Source organism: Tamandua tetradactyla, chromosome 23, assembly GCF_023851605.1.
Source record: "Tamandua tetradactyla isolate mTamTet1 chromosome 23, mTamTet1.pri, whole genome shotgun sequence".
Lineage (NCBI taxonomy): Eukaryota > Metazoa > Chordata > Mammalia > Pilosa > Myrmecophagidae > Tamandua > Tamandua tetradactyla.
Genome location: NC_135349.1, coordinates 36,095,352 through 36,112,619, shown reverse-complemented (window position 1 = coordinate 36,112,619; position 17,268 = coordinate 36,095,352). Strand labels below are relative to the sequence as shown.

Here is a 17,268-nt window from a genome sequence, read left to right as displayed (position 1 = left end):
ACCAATACTTATACTAGTCAGAATAGTTTAAAGATTGGGGAAGTTGTCATACAGCAGTTGGATACAAGTTTACAAGATACTAATTTTGCTTGAAAGTTCAAATTTTATCATTGGTAAATGACAGCATCTTTTCATTCATTTTCAGTAAAATGTTTCAGTAACCTTGGTCTTTGCGACTTTTATTCTCTCAAGTAAAAATAGTATTCCGTGAGAAAGTGGCTAGTTAACCTCACCACTCAAACAATGAAAAGAGAGTTTCCTCAGGACATCCATGTATTTCAGGGTATAGAGGAAGTGTTTTATGTGTACTTCCAATCTCATCACACAGAATATTTAAAAAACTTGTATTCAGGTATGAGATCTGTTAAATTAGTTGTTTTTACTTCATCAATGCCAATATTAAATGAAACAGACTTTTTTTTTAAAAAACTCTTAATATCTGGTGATGAAAAAGGCAATGACTGCTAGTACAGTTTGATTTTACTGCTTAATTCATGTTAAGGCACTAGCAGTTTTACCTTCCATGCTTTACACCATCAGTGAAAATTCTGACACAGTGAAAAACACAAATACTGGATTTTTAAGTACTTCTATGAAAATAATTTTGGGGCAGGCCATGGTGGCTCAGCAGACAGAGTTCTTGCCTGCCATGCCAGAGACCTGGGTTTGATTACCAGTGCCTGCCCATGCAAAAAAATAATAATAACAATTTTAACTTCATGGAGCCACTAAAAGATCTCAGGGACCTCCAGGGATCTGTAGATCATATGTTCAAGTAAAGAGACCTGATTCAGAGTGATGCTGTGGGTTTTATTTTTGCATGGGCAGGCACCGGGAATTGAATCTGGGTCTCTGGCATAATGCTGTGATTTTTATGATGTCATTTTAATGTGATTTCATTTGTATCTCTTTTTGGACAGTGACATTTTGAATAGCATGTTCTGTGCTTATTGTGTAGGAATTAAAATTCTAAGTAATTTGCTTACAAATATAGTTTCAAGATATCTGAATCAACCCATTAACAAAACCAGTGTGAAAACAGCCAAAGTGTTCTTAACTTTTAAGGGCATTTTATTTTTCAGTGCCATAATGATGATTATGTTTTTGTCCCTTTCTTAGCGCTCCTACTGGTTTGGGGAACCAAGAACTCTGAAGAAAGGAGATTCACAATTCAGTGAGCTGGTGAAAAGTGATTATTTTGAAGCTGAACCTGTTGGTTTGGTGACTGGTATCCAGATCAAACATTTGTACAAGGTATTGCTTCTTTTTCCTGATAGGAATGAAAATGTGTTTACAAGACATAAATTAAAATTTATTGAAATTATCATATTATAGCCCTATCCTCATAAAATGCTAATAAAAGGTTATAGTGCACACATTTATTTTCTTGGACAAAGATAAAAATGAAAGTTTTGCAAATACCATAAAAAACCTGCATTTCTTCTACTTTAGAATTAATCCTGCTTTCTGTAGATGATAATGGTGTCTTCTAAATACTCTCATTTTAAGGGGTAGAGTCTAGTTGGAACCTTGATAATTCCGATAAGTAAATATTAATTTCTGTTCATAATTGTGATTTAATTTGTTCTATGAGTTGTGCTTTAAGCTGTTTGACTCGACATTTTTTTGACTAAGTGTTTGGCAGAGGTGTACTTGGATATTTCAACTGATCTGTTTCAACTGTATGCATGTATTATTCAAGTAACCCATATGAATTTGGATTCCCTTGTCCCTCAAGGACCTACTTCAGCTTGACTTGAATCCCACAATTTGTAGTAATTCAAATCTGTCTTCACAATTGCTACTAATTTGTGTGCGTGAGTATTTGGGGTGAAAGGGGGTTGTTTGTGCTCTCACAAGACTCTTTGCCTCTAGCATATGCATGCTGAATCTTGGTGTAATCACATCAACTCAGATGTAAAACACTGCCTTTCCACTGATTTTCTCAAGACATCCATTCGTATCTACAATGTTCCAAATATTAGTAATCTGTAAGAGAGATTGAGGCTAGATAGAGTTGTATCAAGAACACAGAGATTATGGCCATTCCCCAGATCTACTCATCCATGTTTATTCTTTTTTTTATTTTAACATTTGTTCCCTACTATTTATTTATTTTTAACCCATATGTTTATCCATCTGTTGATAAGGTAGATAAAAGGAGCATCAGGCACAAGGTTTTCACAATCACACAGTCACATTGTGAAAGCTGTATCATTTTACAATCATCTTCAAGAAACATGGCTACTGGACCACAGCTCTACATTTTCAGGTACTTCCCTCCAGCCTCTCCATTACACCTTAAATAAAAAGGTGATATCTATATAATATGTAAGAATAACCTCCAGGATAACCTCTCGAATCTGTTTGGAATCTCTCAGCCATTGAACCTTTATTTTGTCTTATTTCGCTCTTCCCCTTTTAGTCGAGAAGGTTTTCTCAATACCTTGGTGCTGAGTCCCAGCTCATTCTAGGATTTCTGTCCCACATTTCCAGGAAGGTCCACATCCCTGGGAGTCATGTCCCATGTAGAGAGGGGGAGGGCATGAGTTTGCTTGTCATGTTGGCTGAGAGAGAGAGAGAGAGGCCACATCTGCGCAACAAAAGAGGTTTTCTTGGGGATGACTCTTAGGCCTAATTTTCAGTAGGCTTAGTCTATCCTTTGCAGGGTTAAGTTTATGTGAATAAACCCCAAGACTGAGGGCTCAGCCTATTGCTTTGATTGTCCCCACAGCTTGTGAGAATATCAGGAATTCTCCACGTAGGGAAGTTGAATCTTCCCCGTTTCTCACCATTCCCCCAAGGGGACTTTGCAAATACTTTTTTAATTCACTGTTCAAATCACTCTGGGATTTATTGGGGCATCACTCTGGACAAAACTACAAAAACTCATGCCCTACACAAAGTTCCATTACTTACGGTGTTCAACTAAGCTGTCCACATAAGTTATATTAGGAAATGCACTAGTAAAAATCTAAATTTTGTACCAAATAAGCATTTTTTGCTTTAGTCTCACACATAAGTTAAAGTTTTAAAATATGAATTACCATCTATTTCCAACACCCTGCAATATTGACATTCCTTTGTTCTTCCTCATGCAAAAACATTTTTAAATTTGTATATTTAGTCACTATCATTATACACTCTAGGCATTCCTAGATTATACCATCTCAGTCTTTTTTGTCTGTCTTCCCTTTTGATTTCATTTGTGCCCCCAGGCCTCCTCCCTCTATCATTCTCACTTTTAGCTTCATTCAGTATCCTAATATTATTGTATTACAGTTAGGTAGTATTGTGCTATCTATTTCTGAATTTTTACAATCAGTCCTGTTGTACAATCTGTATCCCTTCAGCTCCAGTTACCCAGTATCTACCCTATTGCTATCTCCTGATGGTCTCTGTTCTTAACTGAAATTCTCCAAGTTCATTCACTAATGTTAGTTCGTATCAGTGAGACCATACAGTATTTATTCTTTTGTTTTGGCTAATCTTACTCAGCATAATGTCCTTAAGGTTCATCCATGTTGTCACATACTTCAGAACTTTATTCTGTCTCACAGCTTTATAATATTCCATCATATGTATAAACCACAGCTTGTTTAGCCACTCATCTGTTGATGGACATTTTGGCTGTTTCCATCAGTTGGCAATTATAAATAATGCTGCTATAAACATTGGAGTGCAAATGTCCATTTGGGTGCTTACCCTCATGTCCTCTGGGTAGATTCCTAGCAATGGTATTGCCGGGTCTATACTTAGCTTCCTGAGGAACCACCAAACTGCCTTCCACAGCGGTTGTACCATTTGACATTCCCACCAACAGTGGATAAGTGTGCCTCTTTCTCCACATCCTCTCCAGCACTTGTCGTTTACTGTTTTATTGATAATGGCCATTCTGGTGGGTATGAGATGATATCTCATTGTGGTTTTGATTTGCATTTCCCTAATAGCCAGGGATTTTGAGCATCTTTTCATGTGCCTTTTGGCCATTTGTATTTCCTCTTCTGAGAAGTGTCTGTTCAATTCCTTTGCCCATTTAGTAATTGGGTTGTCGGTCTTTTTGTTGTTGAGTTGAACAATCGCTTTATATATTCTGGATACTAGACCTTTAACTGATGTATCATTTCCAAATATTGTCTCCCATTGTGTAGGCTGTCTTTTTACTTTCTTGACAAAGTTCTTTGATGCTCAAAAGTATTTAATTTTGAGGAGCTCCCATTTATTTATTGATTTCTCCAATGCATGGGCTTTGGGTGTAAAGTCTAAGAAACTGCCTCCTATTATAAGATTTATAAAATATTTCTGTACATTTTCTTCTAAAAGTTTTATGGTCTTAGACCTAATGTTTAGGTCTGTGATCCATTTTGAGTTAATTTTTGTATCGGGTGTGAGATACGGATCCTTTTTCATTCTTTTGCATGTGGATATCCAGTTCTCTAGGCACCATTTATTGAAGAGACTGTTCTGTCTCAGGTGAGTTGGCTTGACTGCCTTATCAAAGATCAATTGTCCATAGATGAGAGGGTTTACATCTGAACACTCTATTCGATTCTATTGGTCAGTATATCTATCTTTATGCCAGTACCATGCTGTTTTGACCACTGTAGCTTCATAATATGGCTTAAAATCAGGTAGTGTGAAACCTCCAACTTCATTTTTCTTTCTCAGGATATTTTTAGCTATTTGGGGCACCCTACCCCTCCAGATAAATTTGGTTGTTGGTTTTTCCATTTCTGAAAAGTAAGTTTTTGGGATTTTAATTGGTATTATATTGAATTTGTAAATCAATTTAGGTAGACTTGACATCTTAACTATATTTAGTCTTCCAATCCATGTACATGATACGGCCTTCCATTTATTTAGGTCTTCTGTTATTTTAGCAATTTCTTTGTAGTTTTCTTAGTATAGGTCTTTTGTCCCTTTAGTTTAATTTATTCTGAAATATTTTATTCATTTGGTTGCAATTGTAAATAGAATCTTTTCCTTGATTTCCCCCTCAGATTGTTCATTACTAGTGTATAGAAACACTATGAATTTTTGAGTGTTGATCTTGTAATCTGCCACTTTGCTGTACTCATTTATTAGTTCTAGTAGTTTTGCTGTGGATTTTTCAGGGTTTTTGACATATAGTATCATATTGTCTGCATTAGTGAGAGTTTTACTTCTTCTTTTCCAATTTTGATGCCTTGTATTTCTTTTTCTTGTCTGATTGCTCTGGCTAGAACTTCCAACACAATGTTGAATAACAGTGGTGATAGTGGACATCCTTGCCTTGTTCCTGATCTTAAGGGGATGCATGTTTATTCTTAACTCTTTGTTTTTTATTTTTCTTTGAGATCATCCCTAAGAGTTTCCTTTAATGTGTACAGCAGTTAATTCTTCCGTGATTTAACATCTAGACTGAAGAGTGCTCAGCAGATCCAAGAGATATCTGTGCTGCTGTAAACAACACAGTCTCAAGTCCCAGGGTGTTACTGCCTGTGATGGACTGAAGCTTTATGGACCCTAAAAGACCAATGCTATTACATTCTTGTGGATGTAGACCTACTGTGGGTAGGACATTTTGACTAGGTTATTTCAGTTGAGGCACACCCCAGGTGGGTCTTAATACTCCTACTGGAGTCCTGTATAAGAGAGTGAAATTCAGAGAAACACACGGAAGCTGAGAGAGAAAGATACAGGATCTGAAATTTAAAGCCAAAGATGGAGCAGGAAGAAGCTGAAAACAATGAAGCCCAGAAGAGAATGGAACAGAGGACCTCAGGATCGTGGGTATCTGGTCTTCCAGGAGAAAGCATCACCTGTTGATGCCTTGATTTGTATATTTTTACAGCCTCAGAACTGTTAGCTTTTAAGTTAATAAATTCCCATTGTAAAAGCCAACCCATTCCTGGCACATTTATTTCAGCAGCTGTAACAAACTAAAACACCAAGTGCAAAGAATGTTTCAGGAACACAGATGAAGATGAATCATACAAACATGTACTTAGGGAAGCTTACATGCAGGAGATGCAGTTCAGGGTGGCAGTAGCCTCCATGCAGTGCTCCACAGGGTACAACAGGTTGCGTGGAGATTATATAGGAGAATAGAGAAGGCACAGAGCCATACTATGCGAGACTACAAGTCTTATATTTATTGCACTCAGGAATGTGTATAGGACTTCTTCATGCATATATATACAGGGGCTTTATACAAAACAACTCCATCCTTCATGATCACAGGATAGAGATCTGGCCAGTGTTATCTGTCTTGCATACCATGTGCCTTCTGATTAAATAAATACTCCCTTGTCCCTTGAGGCTTGGCCAGGGGCCTTGGAACACTTTTAGTATTGTTCCCAGGAAACAGGGGAAGGGGAAGAAATGGGGGAAGCAAAGTTTGCACATGATAAAATATTCACCTTACACTTCCCGCCCCTACAAACCCTATTTGCCCTTATAAATTTACCTGCATTCTTCTGCAATCACCCTTGAGTCAGGTTTGCAGAGGAACATTGCATGAGAATTTCACAATAGCAATATAAAGCACAGCAAGTACATGAGATGGCTCCAAGGGTTGTGAGCATACCTATGAAAGCATACTGTCTGCAGCTGAGGTGGGCAGCTCCCCACAGATCCAGCCATTTGACCAGCTGTGCACAGCAGCAAATACCTCCATCCAGTCTAGAAAAGTGCTGGAGTAAATGCCACTTAGTGAACTAGGAGCAAAAAGTGAGATGTTTAGAGGAGTTAGGATAGGTAAGTCACCTTCATGAACGAGAACACAAACAGTAACAACTGTTTGGCTCAGGATTACAGGCCCTTGTGGCTTGGTGCTAGGCTTACAATACCATACTTATTGCCCAGCTGGAGCTTGGTATAACAGTAGTGCATTTTGGTGTTAAATTTATATATTTGACATCCCACGTGGATAAAATTAGCATTCCCTTCTGGAGAGGGGGACTTGGTTAGTGATGTGGCTTTGCAAAGGGGTTTTGTAGAACACCCAGGGCCTTATCACAAGGCTCTTCAACCCTTTTTCCCAGGGGCTCCAAAACCCCAACCATTGTGGTGGCATTGGCTACTGCCAGGGCCAGTCGACAAGGGATGACCCTGTGGGTAGGTCTTCTGGCAAAGGAAGTAGAATGTTACCTGACTGCCCCTTTTCTGGAAGCAGTGCACCAGAAGTGGTGGCTCAGGCCCCACAACTTGAGTTTTAATTGACCCAGCAGTGAGTAGGTAATAAGCTGCCAGGTCATGGGTTGACATTAATGTTCTTAGACGGTTTGCAGCAGCATCTTACTCCAGGTTTTAAGGTGTTAGTGATTTCTGTCATTGTTGTAAAACTTATTTATACTCTCCACTAGACTGGTAGCTGTTGGATTGTAGGGTAAGTGAAAGTCTCACTGGATGTTACTTTTCTCCATCCACTTTTGTATTTCATGGCTGGTGAAGTGGATTGATAGTGACAGGGAGTCTATGCATAACACTTAATTTTTGTGATCCCTAGACGGTGGCTTGCTGAGCCACTCTCTTCTCTAGGAAGACCTGTAGTAGGCCTGGGAATGTGTTTGCACATACCAGGGCATATTTTTGTTCTTCTGATACCATTAAGATTCTGATGTAGTCTATTTGCCATCTGGTGCATGGCTGGTTTGCTTATGCCAGCTGTCCTCATCAATAAGGCATAATCTGAGGTCTCTGCATCTGGCATGCAGGACACTGGTTGCAAGCCATTAGGATATCCAACTATTTCAATAACAGTCTCCTTTGAGAGGGTCCATATGGCCTTTTGTTCTTGGTAAACCCTCCTTCCAATCTAGCCATAAAGTGATGTCATCTATTGACACTCACTGCAGGGTTACAAATGAGCTAGTTGATCTGCCTCTGATTTCACAGAGGAAATCCAGCAGTATGTGCAGCAATGTGAAAAACAGTCACTTCCATTTCTTTTTAAACATGCTGCAATTTGTTACTATAGATCCTGTTCCCATAAGAGTTCATTTAAAACTGTCCAATGTTGACTCTTTCATTGAGGCAGCCCCATGGTCAGTACCTTATATACAGTCCAGCTGGCTTCATGCATAAGCACTACCCAAGTGGTTTGTAGCTTGGCCCAGTGACTGCTCTGTTCCATACCTTCTTCCATCCAGATGTTGCCAGTACCAGGCTCTACAGCAACAGCCATCCAGGTGCATGGATTACTTTTAGTTGACAAAGGCTGGTATCAGCCTTTAGCTGGGTTTTTAAGAAACAGAATATTAAAAATGGGTTTTTATGAATAGTATTCTACTCTGACTGGACTCAAAGGCACTAAGGACTCTGATTCCCATAATCAGTACAACAATCCCAATCCATGGACTGAGTTGGCAAAAGAGATAATCAAAATATCACCATTCGATTCTCCTAATGCTTCGCTTGTATGAAGCCAGGCTCTGGGGGATATTGTTTTTGACAACTTTATGAAGTTTTGTGGAAATAAGAGGTATAGAGATGTTGGCTGGTTGTTGTTAAATACATTGGATACATTAAGGAGTGAAAAGGATGGGCTTAAGGCTTCAAACAAGAAGCTTAAGCCTCATCTGACAGATGTAGAAGTTTCTATGAGTGTCCTGAAGGAAAATCTTATTTCCTTTAGCCATAGACTTGAGATCTCTGAAAATCAACTCAGAATCTTATTGTTAGAGTAGCAACTTTACAATATAAACTGAAATCTCAATGTTGCATGGTGTCTGCCATTAAAGTGAGGGCATTGATTGGAAAGGAGTGGGACCCTAAAAAATGGGATGGCGACATATGGATTGATAATGATGTCGGGGGTAAGGTTGAAACCCTAGGTCATGCTGAGTCTCCTCTAGATAACCCTGTAATAGTCTGCCCTGAGGACATAGCTGCCCCACCTCCAGCCTGCCATGAGGAATTGGCCACCCAACTTCCACCTGAAGGGATTAGCCCTAGAATGATTAATCCTGTTTCACCAGATGAAACTTCAAATGAATGCCCTGAAGCAAATGGCTTGGAAGATATTTCTAATTCTTTTCACGACTACCCCCACCACCCCTCATTCCTTCCAGACCTATAACTGAACTTAAGTCCCAACAAGCCCCTAAAGGTGAGGTACAAAGTATCAGACATGAGGAGGTACATTATACTCCAAAAGAACTGTGTGAGTTTTCCAATTTATATAAATAAAAATCAGGGAAATATGTGTGGCAATGGATTTTAAGTGTGTGGGATAATGGTGGGAGGAATATAAGGCTGGATCAGGCTGAATTTATTGATATGGCCCATTAAGCAGAGATTCTGCATTCAGTGTTACAGCTTGAGGGGTTAGAAAAGGCATTAACAGTTTGTTTGGATGGTTGGCTGAAACATGGATCAGAAGGTAAACATTACCTGAGGTTGAAATGCCAGAACTGCCTGGCATAATGTAGATGAGGGGATCCAGAGGCTTAGAGAAATTGGAATGTTAGAGTGGATTTATCATGCAAAGCCTGCTCTTACACCCCACGAATGTCTGGAGGATGCACCTTTTACCAGAACAGTGAGAAATAAATTTGTGAGACTAGCACCATCATCCTTGAAGAGCTCTGTAGTTGCACTTCTCTGTACGTCATATTACTGTGTCACTGGGAACTGGAATCCTTAAACGCAGTGGGGATGACCGGATCCTGATTTGGCAGAAGCTAGGTGGCAGCAATTAATCACCAAAGACAGGGTGGATGTGGCTGTTGTAATAGCAAACTCAAAGCAGGAGTCAGAGTAATCTGACTTGCAGAGATGTGTGGGGTTGGTTAGTAAAACATGGGGTACCTAGAAATACAATAGATGGGCAGTGTGCTGGTTTGAAATAATGTGTACCCTAGAAAAGTCATGTTTTAATCCTAATCCCATTTTGTAGAGGCAACCATTTCTTCTAATACCTATCCAGTACTGTAAATTTGAAACTGTATTTAGATCATCTCCCTGGAGATGTGATTTAATCAAGAGTGGCTGTTAAGATGGATTAGCTGGAGGCATGTCTCCACCCATTTGGGTGGGTCTTGATTGGTTTCTGAAGTCCTATAAAAGAGGAAACATTTTGGAGAATGAGGAGATTCAGAGAGAGCAGAACAGAATGACATAGCCATGAGAAGCAGAGTCCACCAGCCAGGGACCTTTGGAGATGAAGAAGGAAAATGCCTCCTGGGGTGCTCATGAAACAGGAAACCAGGAGAGGAAGCTAGCAGACAACACCATGTTTGCCACATGCTCTTCCAGATGAGAGTGAAACCCTGACCGTGTTCACCATGCACCTTCTCAGATGAGAGAGAAATTCTGACTGTGTTCACCAAGTGCTCTTCCCCTTGAGAGAAACCCTGAACTTCATTGGCCTTCTTGAACAAGGTATCTTTCTCTAGATGCCTTTGACTGGACATATCTATAGACTTGTTTTAATTGGGACATTTTCTCGGCCTTAGAACTGTTAAACTAGCAATTTATTAAATTCTCCTTTTTAAAACCGATTCAATTTCTGTGATGTTGCATTCTGGCAGCTAGCCAACTAGAACATGTTCTAAATTCTTGTTTGAGCTGTATCAACAAAAGAGTTCTAGGTCAAGTGAACAGAAGTCTAACCTGAATTACAAAAACACAGAGTCACAGCCCCTTAATCAATTTCCAGACTTGAGACAGATTAAAGACCCAGAGCCCCTTTAATGAAGGGGAGGCCAGATCCCCTTGGGGGAGATCCCTGTTACACTGCCGCACATTTATACTGTTAATATTCCTCCAAGCCTTCCCAAAGGAGACTGACGGCCTTTCACAAAGGGAACTGTGCACTGGGGAAAAGGAAATGATCAGATATTTCGGGGATTATTAGACACTGGTTCAGAAGTGACACTAATTCCAGGGGACCCAAAACATCACTCTGATCCAACAGTCAGAGTGGGGGCCTATGGAAATCAGATGATCGATGGAGTTTTAGCTCAGTTTTGTCTCACAGTGGGTCCGGGGGCCCCTGGACCCATTCTGTAGTTCTTTCCCCACTTCCAGGATATATAATTGAAATAGACGTTCTGAACAACTGGCAGAATCCCCTCATTGGCTCTCTAACTCATGCAGTGAGGGCTGTTATGGTGGGAAGGGCCAAGTGGAAGCCACTAGAACTACCTCTACCCAGCAAAACAGTAAATCAGAAGCAATATTGGATTCCTGGAGGGATTGCAGAGATTACTGCCACTCTTAAGCCCTTGAAGGATGCAGGGGTGGTGATTACCATCACATCCCCATTCAACTCTCCTATTTGGCCTGTGCACAAAACAGATGGGTCTTGGAGATGACAGTGGATTATCATAAGCTCAACCAGGTGGTAACTTCAATTGCAGCTACTGTTCCAGATGTGGTATCATTGCTTGAGAAAATCCATACATCCTCTGGTAACTGGTATGCAGCTATTGATCTGGCAAATGCTTTTTTCTCAATAGCTAATAGCAAGGACCACCAGAAACAGTTTGCTTTCAGCTGGCAAGGTCAGCAATATACTTTCACTGTCCTATATCAGGGGACTATCATCTCTCCAGCCCTATGTCATAATCTTGTCCACAGGGAACTTGATCATTTCTCCCTTCCATGAGACATCACACTGGTCCATAATATTGATCATATCATGTTGATTTGACCTAGTGAGCAAGAAATAGCAACTACTCTCAACTAACTGGTAAGGCATTCACATATCAGAGAATGGGAGAGAAATCCAACAAAAATACAGGGGCCTTCCACCTCAGTGAAATTTCTAGGTGTCCAGTGTTGTGGGGCATAATCGAGGTATCCCTTCTAAGGTGAAGGATAAGTTGCTGCCTCTGGCCCCACCTATGACCAGAAAAGAGGCACAACACCTAGTTAGTCTCTTTGGATTTTGGCAACAACATATTCCTCATTTGGGTGTGCTACTCTGGCTCATTTATCGAGTGACCAGAAAAGCTGCTAATTTTGAGTGGGGACCCGAACATGAGGAGGCTCTCTGACAGATCCAGGCTGCTGTACAAGCTGCTCTGCCACTTGGACCATATGATCCAGCAGATCCAATTGTGCTGAAAGTGTCAGTGGCAGATAGAGATGCTGTTAGGAGCCCCTATAGGAGAATCACAGCACAGACCCTTAGGATACTGGAGCAAAGCCTTACCATCTGCTGCAGATTACTACTCTCCTTTTGAGAAACAGCATTTGGCCTGTTACTGGACCTTAGTAGAGACTGAATGCTTAACCTTGGGCCACCAAGTTACCATGAGACCTGAATTTCCTATCATGTGCTGGGTGTTGTCTGACCCAACAAGCCACAAAGTTAGGTGTGCACAGCAGCACCCCATCATAAAATGGAAATGGTATATACGAGATAGCACCAGAGCAGGTCCTGAAGGCACAAGTAAGCTTCATGAGGAAGTGCCCCAATGCCCATAGTCTCCACTCCTGCCGCATTACCTTCTCTTTCCTGGACCAGCGCTATGGCTTCTTGAGGAATTCCTTACAGTGAATTGATTGAGGAAGAGAAAAACTTGGGCTTGTTTTACAAATGGTTCAGCACGATATGCAGGTACCACCCAAAAGTGGACAGCTGCAGCACTATAACCCCTTTCTGGGGTGTCCTTGAAGAACAGTGGTGAGGGGAGATCCTCCCAGTGGGCAGAACTTCTAGCAGTTCACCTGGTTGTTCATTTTGCTTCAAAGGAGAACTGGTCAGAGATGCATTTCTATACTGCTCATGGGCTGTTGCTAATGGTTTGGATGGTCAGGGACTTGGAAAGACCATAATTGGAAAATTGGTGACAAAGAGGTCTGGGGAAGAGTTATGTGGATGGACCTTTCTGAGTGGGCTAAAGCATGAACATATTTATGTCCCATGTGAATGCGCACCTGAGGGTGACTTCAGCAGATGAAGGTTTTAATAATCAAGTGGATAAGATGACCCATTTTGTGGATACCAGTCAGCCTCTTTCCACAGCATCTCCTGTCATTACCCAAAGGGCTCATAAACAAAGTGGCCATGGTGGTAGAGATGGAGGTTATGCTTGGGCTCAGAAACATGGACTTCCACTCACCAAGGTGGACCTGGCTACAGCTACTGCTGAGTGCCCAATCTGCCAGCAGCAGAGACCCACACTCAGTCCCAGATATGGCACCATTCCCTGAGGTGACCAGCCAGCTACATGGTGGCAGGTTGATTACGTTGGACCGCTCCCTTCATAGAAGGGGCAGCAATTTGTTCTAATTGGAATAGACACATACTCTGGATATGGGTTTGCTTTCCCTGCATACAATGCTTCTGCCAAAACTACCATCCGTGTGCTTATAGAATGCCTTATACAGCGTCTTGGTATTCCACACAGCATTGCTTCTGATCAGGGAACACACTTCACAACAAATGAAGTGTGGGAATGAGTACATGCTTATGGAACTCCCTGGTCTTACTGTGTTCCCCATCATCCAGAAGCAGCTAGTTTGATAGAACAGTGGAATGGCCTTTTGAAAACTCAATTACAGTGCCAACTGGGTGGCAATACCTTGAAGGGCTGGGGTAATGTTCTCCAGGAAGCTATGTGTGCTCTGAATCAGCATCCTCTCTATGGTGCTGTTTCTCCTATAACCAGGATCCATGGGTCCAGGACCCAAGGGATGGAAATGGGAGTGGCACCACTCACTATTACCCCTAGTGTTCCACTAGGAAAATTTTTGCTTCCTGTCCCTGCGACTATGAGCTCTGCTGGTCTACAGGTTTTAGTTCCAAAAGGGGAAGTGCCTCCACCAGGAGAAACAACAATTATTCCACTGAGCAGGAATCTAAGACTGCCACCTGTTCACTTTGGACTACTCATGCCTCTGGATCAACAAGCCAAGAAAGGGATTATGTTACTGGCTGTGGTGATTGACCCTGACTATCAGGAAAATAGGACTGCAACTACACAATAGAGGTAAAGAAAGAGTTTTCCTGGAATATAGGAGATCCTCTAGGGCATCTTTTAGTACTACCATGCCCTGTGACTAAAATCAATGGAAAACTGCAACAACCCAGTCCAAGCAGGACTACCAATGGCTCTGAAACTTCAGGAATGAAGGTTTGGGTCACCCCACCAGGCAAAGAACCATGGCCAGCTGAAGTGCTTGCTGAGGGTAAAGGGAACATGGAATGGGTAGTGGAAGAAGGTGGTCATAAATATGAACTACAGCCATGTGATCAGTTTCAGATATGAGGAATGTAATGCTGTTTTGTTCATGTTATACTATTTAAGTTGTAAGATATCAAGTTTAAGAAGAGATTTAATGTGTTTCCAGTTATATTCAGGACAGTTGAGTATTGTTATGTGAGAAAAAATTGTCTTTTATTGTTTTCTATTTAAAAATAAAGTATGGTTTGTGGTGATGAGTATAGCTGTGAAGTTGACAAGGGGTGGACTGTCATGATCAGGTTCTTGTGTCAACTTGGCCACGTGGTGGTACCTGTTTGTCTGGTTGGCCAAGTGCTGGCCTGTCTTTTGCTATGAGGACATTTCATAGAATTAAATCATGATCAAGTTGGATACATCCACAACTGATTCTGTTTGTAATCAGCCAAGGGGTGTGTCTTCTTTAATGAGTGATGCTTAATCTAATCACTGAAAGCCTTTTAAGGAGGATTCAGAGGAGATAGGCTCGCTTCCTGCTTTGGCTGGTGAGCCTCTCCTGTGGAGTCCATCTAGACCCTCCATCAGAGTCATCAGCTTCACAGCCTGCCCTGCAGACTTTGGACTCTACTTTCCCACAGTTATGTGAGACACTTTTATAAATTTCATATTTACGAATATTTCCTGTTGGTTCTGTTTCTCTAGAGAACTCTAACTAATACACCCCTCTTGATCAGGGTGGAATCGTTTGATGCCACTGTGCCAGGGCCAGACCCATCCCTGCTGACATCTCCCATGTGGGCCGGGACCCTCACCCCTGGACGTCACGTCCCATGTAGCGGGGAGGGCATTGATCACTTGCAGAGTTGGGCTTAGAGAGAGTGAGACCACATCTGAACAACAAAAGAGGTCCTCCAGAAGTAACCCTTACCCATAACTATAGCCTCTCCACCACCTACAAAAGCCCCACAAGAGTAAGCCTCAAGATCAAGGGCATGGCCTATTGATTTGGGTGTCCCCAGTGATTGACCCAGCACCAGGTGACTCTCTAATGGCAGAGCTCAACAGTTCCACATTTTTTCTCCCATCCTTCAAGGGACCCCACCAATACTTTTTGATTATCCGCATAGTATATTCTAGGATATATCCAGGCATCACACTAAGCCACACAGCATCAAAGGCCCTCATTCCCTTTCTGGGCTCCCCATGTTTCAGTTGTTCAAATGAGCTATTCAGATAAGTTGAGCCAGACCATGTGCCACAGAAAATCTAGGTTTCAGACAAAATAAACCTTTCTTCCTTTGGTCTCAAAGAGCAGGTGCAGTTCCAAAATATAGACAGTGTCTTCCTTATCCCAGTATTCTGAATCATCTCAATTGGGACCTGATTGACTTCATTCCCATCTCCAAATACCAGCTTAAAGATATATGAAGCAGCCTCTCAAAGTCCGGAAATAATAATTACCACTCTGGACCAAATGTGTCTGTTACAAGAGCTCACAATCCAGGCCACTGTCTTTCCATAAGCATTTTCTAAAGACCATCCAGTATTTGTTCTTTTGCTTCTGGCCTATTTTGCCTCACCAAATGTTCCACCAGTCCATTCACGTTGCTGCATGCCCCATGACTCCATTCCTTTGTGTAGCAGCACAATATTCAATCATATGTATGCACCATTGCTCACCAATCCATCTCTCAGTCAGTGCATCTCTCAGCCACCTGCATTCATTAGGCATCATGTATAATGCCCAAAGTCCACAGTCCATCAACAATCTCAATTCTAGATAATTTCTTTGTTCCCAAGAGAAAAACAACCAACAAACACACCCAGCAGTATCATAGCAGGAGCAGGGGTAAATAATGGGGGGAGGGACAAGAATTAAGGGGAGGTTCAGATTTCTTATTGGCGAGGGTGTGTTCGTTGGTTGTCTTTCTCTTAGGAAATCTAAACCTCCCCTTAATTCTTGTCCCTCCCCCCATTATTTACCCCTGCTGCTGCTGCGATACTGCTGATGTTTCCCCATCAAACACAGAACATAGCATGCAATTGTAGCCTACCTCCTGTACCCTGGACTTAAATACTCTATGTACATGAATCATCTCTTTAAAGTAGTTCTTGCAAGAACTTATTGATATTTCTAGTGTTAATCAGTGGGACACATAGATCTATTAAACACCCTCTCCCCATTCCTGCTTGCCTTCAACATTGATTCCTATCTTTTGAAGTGTTTTTATCAAGAAAGGATGCTGAATCTTGTTGAATGCTCTTTAGGAATCAATAGAGATGATTGAATGATTTTTCCCTTTCAGTTCATTGATGTGGTGTATTACACTGATTGATTTTCTTGCATTGAGTCATCAATGCAAGAGTTTATTCCAGGTTTAATTCATACCTGGAATAAACTCCACTTGGTCATAGTGTATAGTTCTTTTAATGTACCATTGGATTTGATTTGCAAATATTTTGTTGACAGTTTTTGCATCTATGGCCATTAGGGAGATTGCCCTAATCTCCATTCTTATAGTATTTTTATTTGGTTTTGGTATTAGAGTGATATTAGCTTCACAGAATAAGTTAGGTAGTGTTCCCTTTTCTTCAAGTTTTTGGAAGAGTTTGAACATTAATGGTGTTAGTTTTTGTTTGATGAAATTCCTTTGTGAAGCCATCTTGCCCAGAGCTTTTCTTTGTAGGGAAGTTTTGGCTGACTGATTCGATCTCTTTACTTGTGATTGGTTTGTTGAGGTCTTCTGTTTCTCATTGGATCACTTTAGGATATTCATGTGCTTTTAAGAAATTGTTCATTTCATCTGAATTGTCTAGTTTGTTGGCATGTAGTTGTATGTAGTATCCTCTTATGATCTTTTTTCTTTCTTCAGGATCTATAGTAATGATCCCCCTTTCATTTCTGATTCTATTTATTTGCATCTTCTGTCTTTTGATTTTGTCAGTCTAGCTAAAGTTTTAACAATCTTGTAGATCTTTTCAAAGAACCAACTTTTGGTTTTATTGCTTCTGCTGCTTTTTCCTCCAATTCATTTATTTCTGCCTTAATCTTTATTTCTTTTCATCTACTTGCTTTAGGGTTAGTTTTCTACTCTTTCTCTGGTTCCTTCAGTTGGTCAGTTAGGCCTTTCTCTTTAGCACTTTCTTCCTT

At 41.0% G+C, this 17,268-nt stretch overlaps 1 protein-coding gene across 6 annotated transcripts in view; it reads left to right on the top strand.

Annotated features, from left to right (window-relative positions):
* Nucleotides 1-17,268, top strand: part of LOC143667404 (phospholipid-transporting ATPase ABCA3-like) — a 287,971-nt gene that overhangs the window by 104,602 nt on the left and 166,101 nt on the right. For all 6 annotated transcript variants that reach the window (XM_077141597.1, XM_077141598.1, XM_077141594.1 and 3 more), the window contains one exon: nucleotides 1,120-1,254. In XM_077141597.1, the coding sequence (XP_076997712.1) occupies nucleotides 1,120-1,254 (135 nt within the window). The remainder of the gene's footprint in view (nucleotides 1-1,119; nucleotides 1,255-17,268) is intronic.